We start from the raw sequence: 13,365 nt of genomic DNA, 5'->3' as shown, positions 1-13,365 counted from the left end.
TCCCATTCTGGTAGTGGACTGGTGGTTAGCCTTAAGAGAACTTGGAGATAGAGCTATGCAGTGTCATAAGTTGGTCCTGTTTTGAAGATGGAATAGAGGTGGGTCCAAGCTGCAAAGCTCAGGTGCAGATTTCAGGTCCCAGGTGCAACGTTCACCACCCAGCACACAGGAGTGTTTGGATCCTGGGTTTTGACAAGAGGGAGAGGAGGCAGCTATGAAGTTGAATGAGATGTTTGGAGATGGGGTTTTATTTGGACTCATCTTTATCTGGTAATAAAAGTAAATTAGAGTTTTTAAAAAGTAATGTACTGCTGAAGGAAAGTGGGATTGAAAACAGAACGTGGCTGGCTTTCTGCTGAAGTAATGGAACCCTCTGTAGTGTTCTTGAAGAAGCAATGAATCTGAGGTGACAGATTCATTTATCAAACGCTTTCATTTATCAATTACACCATCAACATAATGGATGAAACTGGGCTCAGTGTCTGACCCTAAACTTGGTCAGAGGCCAGATTCTGACACACACACTCCTACTGGGTAGTGCCGACGCGACAAGTATTTCCATTGAAATCAGTGGATCTTCTCATATAATTTACTACTCATCATTGATTCTTAGAATCTATAAGTGTGTGTTTCATAGTAACTTGAGAGTTTGGTCTTAAATGTAAATCCCAGGTGGGGAGGACCAAGAAGTTAAAAAATGGAAAACCATAGATGGTGACTCTGTTTGTAATTTTTCATTTTAAGAGATAGCTCTGTGGTTTCTGATTCTTTCTCATGAGAGCTTCATGAAATTTTCATATCAGAACCCAAAACCAGGGGAGTTAAGGATTTTGTTGCAAACCACAAAGACAGATACTAGATCTAGATCCAAACTTCATCTCAGTGACAGGCACAACTGGAACAGTCCTGAACTTGGTGGATTGAAAAGCAAACTTTCTGAAAGTTCACAGTGGGGGTTTGTATCCTGCCCACTAGTGTATATATTCAAACTGTGATCTTGGAGCCAAATCCAGAGCTGGTGTTTTAGATCCAAGGTTCTGGTTTGGCCTGTCTCTGTTTTTGGTGAACGTGAGTCAAGTTTTGAACAAACTGGTCAAGCTGTGGTTTCTGGTTGAAACCATGCAGGTTTTTTTATCTGAAACCAGAAAAAAAAAAAGTGATGTCAGCTAAATTTCACTTGGCTTCATTTGAAACACATGAACTGAAGCAACAAAATTGTTAAAGGGAACCTTCCACTTCCTTAACGAACCAAATGTCTAACAGCTCTATTTATAATATCTTCTGTTTTGACACGCTCCCTCCTATAAAACCAGAGGCTCTAATTCGGATCTCATACCAGTTTTATACCTATCTGTCTGTATTGACTTCAGTGGAGTTATTCTTTATTTACATTGGCAGAGAAGAGAATCAAGCCCAATTTACCATCAGATCATGAACATCCAGTTACTCGAGCCTTTATTATGCACAATAAACCGAAGCAATGGCAATCTGTGTCAGTACATTCTTATGGAACTGCATATTATTCTAACTCAAATTGCCTGTCATTCCTTCTACCTATCCCTTTTCACAAACTCAGAAAATACACAGTATTAATCTGTCTGCTTTCCAATAACAGTCTTCCACTGTCAAATGCTTTTATCTTATTGTTTTGCTTTTAATTTGACCATGCCGATATATATTTAGTTAGACCCTACTTTAATAGTCTCTTCTCTCATTATTTCTTTTCTGCATTTCTCATTATTTCAAATGATGCGTGCTAGCTCCAGGTGCATATAGCTCTATTATATATATTTTCACCCGTTTTTTTACTATTTCAACAATGCAATTTATTCTTATTTAATCTGAGGAGAAAAAAGGAAACAAAAACGAGAGATTTGCAAGGACACAATCAAGATGGGTACGTGTCTTCGGGTGACATTGACCCCGGTGCAGGAGATCAATACAAATGTCTTAGCGCTATGCTGGCTGGCTGTTAAGTTGTGGATTTCCCTCTTACCACATAACTACATGACCTTACTGCTGTCACCCTTGTCCTTCCTTTCCCTTCTCCCAGTATATTTTGAATTCTCACTTGTTTTGTCCTGCCCACTCTTGCTCCATGGAATGAAAAGCTTATGATCCATGTCTTTTACTTGTTTTTCTGAGGCACCTACCATTTGTGCTCAGAGAATTAGTAATGTTGTCTTCCACCTGGCTAGGAAGGCTGCAATGGGTTATTTCCCAGTTGTAGGGAAAATGAGTTGCAATAGATACAGGATACTAATAATAGAATAGCAGTAATATCCAGCTCTTGTATAGTGTGTTTCATCAGTAGATCTCAAAGTGCTTTACAAAGGAGGCCAATATCATTATCCCCATTTTACAGATCAGGAAACTGAGGCACTATGCAGTAAAATGACTTACCCAAGGTCACCCAGTAGTCTGGTTTATTTAGTATAGACGTTTTGGAACAAATGTTAAGTGTCAAAAGCAAAGTTCAGCTTACAACTCACACATGTAAGCACACCACTTCCAGAAAATGGCTCTTTGTTCAAACACTCAGCCAGACAGTATGTGGGGGCTGGGGGGGGGGATAGCTCAGTGGTTTGAGCACTGGCCTGCTAAACCCAGGGTTGTGAGTTCAATCCTTGAGGGGGCCATTTAGGGATCTGGGGCAAAAATTGGGGATTGGTCCTGCTTTGAGCAGGGGGTTGGACTAGATGACCTCCTGAGGTCCCTTCCACCCCTGATATTCTATGATTCTATTACACACTGTCTTGAAGCAGGGACAATGGATCAGGACAAGGCACCTTTCTTAGCAAGGGTGGTATTGTGGTTGGATGGGGAGTCAGGATCTGCTTCTGTTCCTGGCTGTGTTACAAACTCTCTGTGTGATCTTGGGCAAGTCATTTAATCTCAGTGTCTGAGTTTCCTTAGCTGAAAAATGGGGATAATACGCATTCTGGCCTACCTCATTTGGGTGATCAGTGATTGTTGAAACAGTGTTTGATAATTCCAGATGGAAGGTGCTGTGGAAGTAGAAAGTATTAACTTTTTTATTTTTCATTTTAACTCAAACACGTGTCATTGTTAGTTTTATTAAATTCAGTACCACATCTACTTGAGAACCAACGGTCCACCTCCTGTCTATGCAGATATTGGTATACATCTCCTTGCTATAATAGCTAAGTAGCTCACATCACCCTGTGTGAAACAGAGAAGTATTATTAGACATTTTACAGATGGGTAACCAAGACACAGAGAGAGATCACGTCTTGCACAAAGTCACACAGGAAGTCTGGGGCAGAACTAGCAATTGAACCCCTGCTTTCTGAGTTCTAGTCCAGTGACTTAATCTCAAGACCATTCTTTGTCTCCTTTTAAAATAAATGGTCAGCAGTGACTCATCAGAATGTAGAGCGCACTGAACTGTAAGAGGGCCAGACACAAGCCCCTTTTTGTTGAATATGCATCGTATACCCCTAGGCACTTGTTATGTTAATATTACTCCAGATTCCTGTAGCACCTGAGTCATTACCAGGATTGAACTGCCTCCAAGTAATCACGCTTGGCTGTTCCTGTCCAGCCGTTTTCCTTGCATAGAAACAAGATCAGAATCAGCGAAGGGAGAAAAACTGCAGCTGCTCCAACTCCGTGTTATACAGACGTTTGGTGAAGTACATCCAGTCAGATTAGATAAAAGGAGTACTTTGTGGCACCGTAGAGACTAACAGGTGCCACAAGTCCTCCTTTTCTTTTTGCGGATACAGACTAACATGGCGGCTCCTCTGAAACCTCAGATTAGATAGTGACAGCTGCGAGGCAGAGACAGTCTCCTTCCAGTCACACAGATTGCCACAGTGATGAGAAATGTCTCCTTCCATATCCATCTGGCCAGGAAACTGCTTCCCCGTCCTCTAAGACAAGGACCTACCTACACTGCCATCACCTCCAGCTTCACATACGGCTACTCTTGCTACTTGAGGCTGAATGTAACTGCCTCAGAAAGTGGGGAATTTGTGGCACACCCACCGGCAGCTCATCCCATAAGTGACAAAGACCAGTGCAAACATTGCGGGAGGGCTTCATAAACGCTTCATAAACACCTAGGGCTCCCTGCTCACTTCAGAACAGCCTGCGAAGTCCTGGTCTCAATATAATGGGCTGAGTCTCAGCTACTGAAGAGTCTGCTCACGCTCCAAGACAGGGATGACGCAGCTAGAGAGACCCAGGTTTAGACCATTAGGTGCTGTGGGGCAGAACGTTCTTGGGGGCAGCTATGAAGGGCAGAACGTTCTTGGGGGCAGCTATGAAGGGCAGAACGTTCTTGGGGGCAGCTATGAAGGGCAGAACGTTCTTGGGGGCAGCTATGAAGGGCAGAACGTTCTTGGGGGCAGCTATGGCTATGAAGCTTCTTGCTTGAAGAGACAAGGCTTTGTCTATCCCAGGGCTTGTTGCACCAGTAAAGTTATGCCAGTGTCGATGCACCATTGCAAACCCTTGGCACCAGGATACCAAGTGTCTTGTGCCAGTGCACATTACCTTGCACTTGCAACACAGGTAACCCATGCAAGAGAGTAAAGGATGCCATATGCCTCCTTTGGTCCCTGCATGAGGCGTACTTGAAGTCACAGTCATGTCCTGAATTCGTAAGAGGTAACCGCCCATGGAATGTCTATCTTGTGTGTCTGCATTTCTGCTCTGCTTTGCAGTGCCTCATTCAATAGGCTGAAAATATCTCCTGTGTGTTGAAAGTAAATTATAAACAGATTGAGCCTGGGTACAGTAGATCAACTGAACTAAATTCAAGTTAGAAGAGCTTTTGATTAAGAGGTAAAGGACTTGTGGAGTGTGTGTGTGTGGGAAATCTCAAGTAGTTCTGATTAAAAATAGTAGGGAGTTATTCTCTTTGGGAGTAGGGGAGGAGAGAGACCTTGCACATAAAAGCACATGCTGTAAATCAGTGTCTAGTAAAGCAGTATATCTCTGGAATTAAAACCAGGGAACTGTGTGAAGTGCACAACATAGCACACAGAGATTTCATAGGGAAACATGCTGTATTCAATCACACTAACTATGGAATGGACTACATTTTCAGTGCAGGGAATCCACAGGGTACAAGAGGGGTTGGGGGAAATATAAAAAGACAGATAGTTAATAAAAGCCAGATTCAATAAAACTGTATCTGCCTTCTGCGGATGGAGAAATAGATTCTTTGCACAGCATTTAGGAGACTCTTCCATGGCAAGGAGAATGGAGTCTGGATGGATTTTATATTGAATGTAGATCTAAAATCAAAGATTTGGGGCAGCATTCTGTGCAGTATTGAATAGCACCTGCCTGTCCATTGTATCTATTCACTTTTCATTCTATAGCTCCTATTGTGGCAACCAGATAATCTTTATGTAGGAGGATTCCTATAGGATGAGCATTCCAACTTTATGCAAATGAAATGCCCAGGATGGAGAATGGACAAAAGTCGCCACAACCCAGGGTGTGGAGCTGCATCGCATCTCCTCCTCTGCAGCTGCAGCAGCCGTAGGCTGTGGTACCTCCTTGCCACCTGGGCTAGATGTTATAGCCTCGAGAACTACATAATGGATCCAGGAGCCCCTCACCTGGCTTGCTGCCAACCTGCCTGTATAGTGCCACCTTCTGCATCAGCCTGTTTCTGTGGCCAGCACAGAGCCCCCCTCTATGGTGCATAGGGAGTGCAGAGAGCCTCTGCATGACCACTCTGGATCCAGGCTTCCAGCCCTGGTCTGTGTGGAAGTAAAAAGTTTAAGTGACGCAGAAGGGGCTCCCACGGGGCCTGATTCATAGCTTATCGGTGCCAGTGGGAGCCTTTCCATTTATTTCAGTGGGCTTTGGATCAGGCCCTGGGTGAATTTCACCTCTGTTGGATAATTTCATTTTAGTTTCAATATTTCAGTGGCTCATTCAGTTTAGTTGCTTAGTAACTAACTGGTGGATTATTCAGTTTAAATGGCTGTTTTCTCCTAGATTTCATTTCAGTTTCCAAGTTGAACATGTTAATTTCCAGGAGCAGCATTCTCTTCTGTTTCAGCTCCTAACTTTCCTTAGGAAGTGACCTCATATCTTTATTCAAACAGATTATTGCTTGGAGTGCCTGCAGCTGAATTACCTAGTGTTTGTATAATGTAAAGCTCCCACCACATGAGCATTTAATAACTCTATTATTTCCCTTTATTAGGTTTGTTTCTAAAGAACATTTCAGTCTGTTATTTATTATATGTTAAGTGGTACAGCTTGCAGAAAACACATCGCATTAATTTTATTTTTTTTAATTTGTTTTCCTGCTAAAATAGAAATCTTTTATTTGTCCTGGTGGGGCAGTTAAAGTTTCTTGCTGACAGTTTTATGATTTCAATAGCTCAGTAAAGACCTTCCTCTTTTTTTCACAGAAAGTTCCATTAAAAAGTTTAATGTGGACCATTCTTTATGTAAGATGGGTGTAGGAGCATGTTATTTCTAGCAGAGCAGAAGAGAAGTGTAATGTAGTATAAGTATAATATTGGGATGGTTCCATTTTATTTTTCTCTTTGATTTATGAAACCCTTTCCCAGTCTGGGTTACCTGGTGGGGAACTGATCTCATAATCTTTGTTCTCTCGTTAATAAATGTGGTCTGCCAGAGTCAGTCTGAGGCCAGGCTCGCCCAACAGTCTTGTAACATAAACGTGTGTCTAAGTTGTGATATACGAACAAGTAGGAATGGGTAAAATGGTGAAGCCTCTGGAAGAGGCTGCCTATCTTTTCTCCCCAGTAGGAATCCGAAAGCAGTACAATGAATGAATGTGCTGTAGGTATCAGACACAATTACTGTATAAATCTCACACAGACAGGGGAAGGAGAATAGAACTCTGCCCTCCAGCTCCAAAAACACAAGCCTTTACCACTAAAGCATGAGTCAAGATGCTGACAGTAGTAAGACCCCTATAATCTTCCTGGGCCAGCCACTAGACGGCGATGTCAGACTTTAACTTACACACACAAAGTGCATTACAGCTGGACAGTATCAGAAATGCTCCCTGTCCTTCCTCATCTACTCATGGATCTTGCTGGCCTAGGAAAGTGTAATTACCCTGTGCTAGTTAGCCCTAGTGAGTCTGGCCCAGTGCTTTTTCTTTAGCCCTTGTCAAGACAGTATACTGGACTAGATGGGCCATTCTGTTATGGTAGGGGAGTCACGATGTTTTTTGTTTTATAATTATTATCTTATTGTTTTCAATCAAACTTTTTCTTCCATTAGGTGGATTCAGTGTTGAAAGCAAACTGACAAGCTTCTGTGCTAGGGGAAGCCCCCCAAAATCCTAATATTTGAGGCTTCTTCTACTTTGTCTGAGCATCCCCGTAATACTAGACAGTCACTTGCTTGAACTGAATCTGATTCTGTACTCTCATCGGCCATCATTTAGGGTATATGTACATTGCTGACACAGAGCCTAGCTTTAGTCTAGCTAGCTTGGGTGCTGGAGCAGTGGAACTGGGGCTGTATGGGCTTCCATATGAGCTATACAAGTCATCCCAGGGTCTTGGTTAACTAGCAGCTTCACTGCTCCAGGACCCGAGCTATCTAGATTAAAGCTAGCTTGAGTGTGTCTACCCAAGCTGCAATCAGCTCCAGTGTAGACATACCTTTAGAGAGTTATAAGCTCATCTTCACACTTCTATATTCCATGATGTTTTTCAGCGTTTCTGGAGGCGAGCTTTTCGACCGCATAGTAGAGAAAGGGTTTTACACCGAGAAGGATGCAAGCACTCTGATACGGCAGGTCCTGGATGCTGTCTACTACCTGCACAGAATGGGCATTGTGCATCGAGATCTCAAGGTAAGGCCACTTACTTATTTGTATCTCCACATAGTATTAATGAGTGTGGGCCCAATTACCACAAAGCCTAACTCTCACTCTTCAGGACTACCGTGGGACTACCCATTTGAGTAGAGATTCATCCTTTGAATGAGGCTTTGTATAATCAATACCGTCGCCTATCTGAACAGCTGTCCTGTGTTTTATCTAGAGTAGTGATTCTTTATCTTGTCTCATGAAGGGCCTTATCCTGCCACCTTCACCAACATTAGTGGTGAGTGGGATTACAGCAAATCTATCCTCTGGGAAAATGACATCCGTTACATTAAGAATGTGAGCTCTTCTGGGCAGACGCATGTGTTTTTACTGCTGAAAAGTGCCTTGCAAGTTTACAGTGCTACATTAAATACTACATACTACTTATGATGAGGGATTTGTGACGGAATCCCTGGGTTACAACCTGGAATTATGGGACCGCTGTGCCCCCTTAACTCTCCGGCCTGGGCTGTCTCTCGCAATTCTTTGCTAGTGACAAGCAAAAAACCCCTCCAGGCATTGTTATCACTCAGCATAACAGCATGTGGAGCCCCACACCCAGCTAGATTGCATGAATGGTCCCTAAGCCACTCATGAATCACACAGAGAAAGGCACAAGCCCATTCCCCCCAGCTCTCCAGCTGTGCATCCCAAAGCTGTACCATCTTGTCCTGGTCAGAAGCCTGACCAGTGTAAGTTTGTTAGACAATCTGCCCCTCTGTCGGGAGAGGACATACGGAAGCCTTTGTAAATTAAGCTGAGATTTCTCAAGCACTTCAAGTAAAACACACTGTTTTAGGTAAAATACAAAACATATTAGCTACAGAAAGATAGATTTTAAGTGATTATAAGTGGTAGGCATAAAAGGTCAGAGATAGTTACCAAAGAAAGTAAAAGGTAAGCGCACAGTCTAAATCTTAAACCTTATTACATTAGGTAGTATTTAGATCAAGCAGTTTTCTCACCACACTGGATGTTACAATTCTTAATATACAAGCTTCTCTCTCAAGCCTGGGACCAGTCTCCTCAATTGAAGTCTTTGTCTTTCCAGCATTCTTGATGCTTCTAGCACAGGTGGAGGAGGAGAAAGGCCCAGGCATGATGCCACTGCCCTTATTTTATACCCTCAATCCATGTGACTGGAAAATATTAGCCCAGACATGTTCTGGTGGGCCTTGCTGAGTCACAGGATTAAGCAATTCCCCCTGGTGTGGTCTTGTGCAACTGCCATTGAATTGTAAATCCCTTGATTACAACTCCACTGCTGATTAATGATTGTTGAACACCCTCCTGGGAGTGGTTTGCCTCCTTTGTATGTCACTAGCAAACTTACCACATATTTCAGTAACAACCATGCAGCAAAATCCCATAACTTGATACACACAAATGATATACAGATTTGGACAGGACAATGGGTTTCAGCAGATCATGACCTTTCATATTATATCTTACATGGCAAACTTTGTGTGCAATATATCATAATTATATGACAGGGGTGAATATGGGGGTTCCAGGGTACTGCTTTTATGTACAGAGTGTCACAAGATTAATTGTTTGGAAAATGTTTACCAATTCCCTATCAATCCCGCTTTAGGGTCATTCCATTTGAGCCAATGTTTTTGTAAGTGCTTTCTGCACAAGTGATTCTTTTCTGAAGAACACAGTGTAATTGTATGATTTTGAGATTAGTCTTTGTTCCTCGCTGTACCCGTGTGTTATTAGAGCAGAATCTCTCATCCCTTCTATTCAAATAATAGCATTATTTCTTCGTGCTTTTCTCCTTCCATTTTGAATGCTGCCATTGAGATGATAAGCAGATATTTCTTTGTAAAGATTTAATGGTGTGCATAGCTAGAGAAAACCAGTACATTTAAGATTTGGGTACCCTGAACAATACAGTAGCAGAAGGCATATTTTTTAATAAAAGACAATAACTGAATATATATACTCAGCATTGGGGTCACAAATTTATCACTTAGTGTAGGATAAAAGTGAAAGAGCAAACTAATGTAGCTTGTAACAAAATACAGACTTATAAGAGAGAAAGGATGGTCTTGTGGTTAAAGCACTGACCTGAACTAAACTGCAATTTAAGTTCAATTCCTGCCACTAGCTTAGTTTCCCTGGGTCAATTGCTTAGTCTTTCCAGCCTCAGTTCCCCATCTTTAATATGGGGATAAGAATTCCTTGTCTTCCAGGATTATTGTGAGGATAAGTTTAATTAACATTTGAAGCACCTAGTGACTCTGGTGATGGGAGCTATCTAAATACTTGGTTAGGCGGAGGTCAGAGATGGAAAATGCTTCTCCATTTTGAGATAGGATTCACTTTTCCTCTTAGGGTATAGGACCTGTACTCTTTTACAGAGGCCAATGGATTTCTTGGCTATCAGAAGACTGAGGAAAAGTGGTCTCAGCCAAGCAATCCAATGTCAATGACTTGGTGGGACTTTATAACCATCTCTTGTCCCTCAGCTGTTGATATTCTGGCCTATTCCCCTACGTTGTCCTCCCAGGTCACAAAAGGGGAATCCAGGCAGCATCACACTCTGGTGGTAAGAGAGTCATGACTGAAGCTTCATGTTTTCCATGGGTGGTTTCATTTTTTATTCCAGTCTTACAAAAGCAACTTGCTGCTTCAAATCTTTGTTGAGCAGATGGTAAGGACTGTACTGTGCCTCTCATTGCTTTGTTCATCTGTTCATTGGTTCTGCTTCTGGACCGTTACATGTTGGTAAAGTTTTAGAGCTTGTCTACACATAAACAGCCACAGTGAATACTCCACCTACGCCAATGAGAGGAGTTCTCTCATTGGTCTAGGTACTCCACCTCCCCGATGGCGGTAGCTAGGGGGGGGAATTCATCTGTTGCCCTATCACTGTATACAGGGGCGTTAGGTCAGTTTAACTGTGTCGGTCAGGGCTGTGGATTTTTCACACCCTGGAGCAACGTAGTTCTACTGACCTAATTTCCTAGTGTAGACCAGGCCTTACAGTTTTGCTGTAATTCCCAAGTTTGTACCAGGATATTATACTTCTCCACACCACCCTGTTAACATGCCTGTGACAGGCCAGTCTGCCCCTTTAAGGGCCAGAGAACTGGGGAACAGCCAGCCCTATTCTGGAGAGGAGACCAGCAGGAAGTTGGTGGGAATCATCCAACCCAGTTGGACAGAATCTAAATGATAGCAGCTGGTGATTCCCAGCTACAGGATGTAAAGATGAGCCCAACTCCATCAGGGAACCTGGGCCCAGCAGAGGGTTGGCAGTGCACGCCGTTGTAGCTGCTGCAGAAGGCTGCAAGAGGGCAAGCAGGTCCTGTGGACTCCTAGGCTGGGGAAATTCCTGACGCTTACGCTGATGGAGGCCAGAGGATCCCACAATCAAGATTGGGATTGGGACTTTTACTTTTCAACATCAATAATTAACTATTGCTATTATAATCATTATTCTTAGAGCACCACTTAACAGATAGGAAAGGCAGATCTCTACCCTAAGAGATTCTGATTTAAATAACACAGCAAAGAATGACAATAAACAAAGGGTGGAGACAGTGGTTAGAAAAATGAAAGGTCCTGAGAGATTCTGATGGGTACAGACTCTTCTTGTTAGTACCCTTTTTAATTAATCAGTTAATACCAGGGCTGTCAAGCGATTAAAAAATTAATCGTGATTAATCGCACGATTAAAAAAATTAATCAGACAAACACGTTTGTTTACTTTTGCAGGAGATAATGCTGCCTGCTTCTTATTTACAATGTCATCTGAAAGTGAGAACAGGTGTTCTCATGGCACTGTTGTAGCTGGCATCGCAAGATATTTGCGTGCCAGATGCACTAAAAATTCATATGTCCCTTCATTTTTCAACCACCATTCTAGGGGCCACACATCCATGCTGATGACGATAACCATCCAAAGCAGCTTTCTTTTTTGGTGGTTTGGATTCTGTAGTTTCCGCATCAGAGTGTTGCTTTTTTAAGACTTCTGAGAGCATGCTCCACATCTCATGCTCTCAGATTTTGGAGGGCACTTCAGATTCTTAAATCTTGGGTCAAGTGCTATAGCTATCTTTAGAAATCTCACATTGGTACCTTCTTTGCTTTTTGTCAAATCTGCAGTGAAAGTGTTCTTAAAATGAACAACATGTGCTGACTCATCATCCAAAACTGCTATAACATGAAATATATGGCAGAGCAGGGGACATACAATTCTCCCCCAAGGAGTTCAATCTGAAATTTAATTAATGCATTTTTTTTAATGAGCGTCATCAGCATGGAAACATGTCCTTTGGAATGGTGGCCGAAGCATGAAGAGGCATACGAATGTTTAGCATATCTGGCACATAAATACCTTGCAATGCCGGCTACAAAAGTGCAATGCAAATGCCTGTTCTCACTTCCTGGTGACTTTCTGTAAATAAGAAGAGTGCAGCATTATTTCCTGTAAATGTAAACAAACTTGTTTGTCTTAGCGATTGGCTGAACAAGAAGTAGGACTGAGTGGACTTGTAGGCTCTGAAGTTTTACATTGTTTTGTTTTTGAGTGCAGTTATGTAACAAAAAAAAATTCTACATTTGTAAGTTGCACTTGCATGAGAAAGAGATTGCACTACAGTACTTGTATGAGGTGAATTAAAAAATACTGTTTCTTTTGTTTATCATTTTTACAGTGCAAATATTTGTAATAAAAAATAATATACACTTTGATTTCAATTACAACACAGAATACAATATATATGAAACTGTAGAAAAGCATCCAAAATATTTAATAAATTTCATTTGGTATTCTATTGTTTAACAGTGCGATTAAAAATGTGATTAATCGTGGTTAATTTTTTTGAGTTAATCGTGTGAGTTAACTGCGATTAATCGACTGCCCTAGTTAATACATTCAAATATAGAGCCATTTTGATCTCTATTCTATAAGACTGACTTCCTTACACTGGTGTGCTTCTGACAGGTATGAGGCCTTGTCTACACTGGAGGGTAAGTCGATGTAAATTACGTCGACTTAACTTACATCGACTTACCGTGGTGTCTACACATGTACAGGAGATGTCAGGAGATGCTGTTCTGCCAACATAGCTTCCGCTTCTTCTTGAGGTGGAGTAATTATGTCGATGGGAGAGTGCTCTTCCATCAACTTATTGCGTCTTCACCAGGCCCCCTAAATCAATACTACTGCATCAATTGCAGCAGCACCGATTTAGCCCATAGTGAAGACAAGCCCTGAGATTGGAACTCGATCAGGAGTAAAACTGTTTGGAAAAAAAATCATGAAAATGTTTTCAATTTTTTCTTGGTGTTTTTTTTTTTTTAAATATTGAAGATTTTAGAAATTAAAATGTGTGCAGTTCAAACGATTGTAACCCCCCCCCACTGGTTAAAAGGCAGGACTGTGGGGGGAGAGGTGGGATTTCCTGTTTATTTTTTGAATTTTGAAATGTCAGCAGTATTTTGAAATTCAGAAAATTTCAATCAGCTTCTAGTCAGGAAAGAAAGTGAGGAGGGAGCTCTGTGAT

At 41.9% G+C, this 13,365-nt stretch overlaps 1 protein-coding gene across 2 annotated transcripts in view; it reads left to right on the top strand.

The window, feature by feature from the left end:
* The window catches only part of CAMK1D (calcium/calmodulin dependent protein kinase ID), a 390,557-nt gene that overhangs the window by 308,978 nt on the left and 68,214 nt on the right, over positions 1-13,365 (top strand). For both annotated transcript variants that reach the window (XM_073328749.1, XM_073328750.1), the window contains exon 4: positions 7,693-7,831. In XM_073328749.1, the coding sequence (XP_073184850.1) occupies positions 7,693-7,831 (139 nt within the window). The remainder of the gene's footprint in view (positions 1-7,692; positions 7,832-13,365) is intronic.

Source organism: Lepidochelys kempii, chromosome 1 (genome assembly GCF_965140265.1).
Source record: "Lepidochelys kempii isolate rLepKem1 chromosome 1, rLepKem1.hap2, whole genome shotgun sequence".
Taxonomy (NCBI): Eukaryota; Metazoa; Chordata; order Testudines; family Cheloniidae; genus Lepidochelys; species Lepidochelys kempii.
This window is presented reverse-complemented; position numbering and strand designations above follow the sequence as displayed.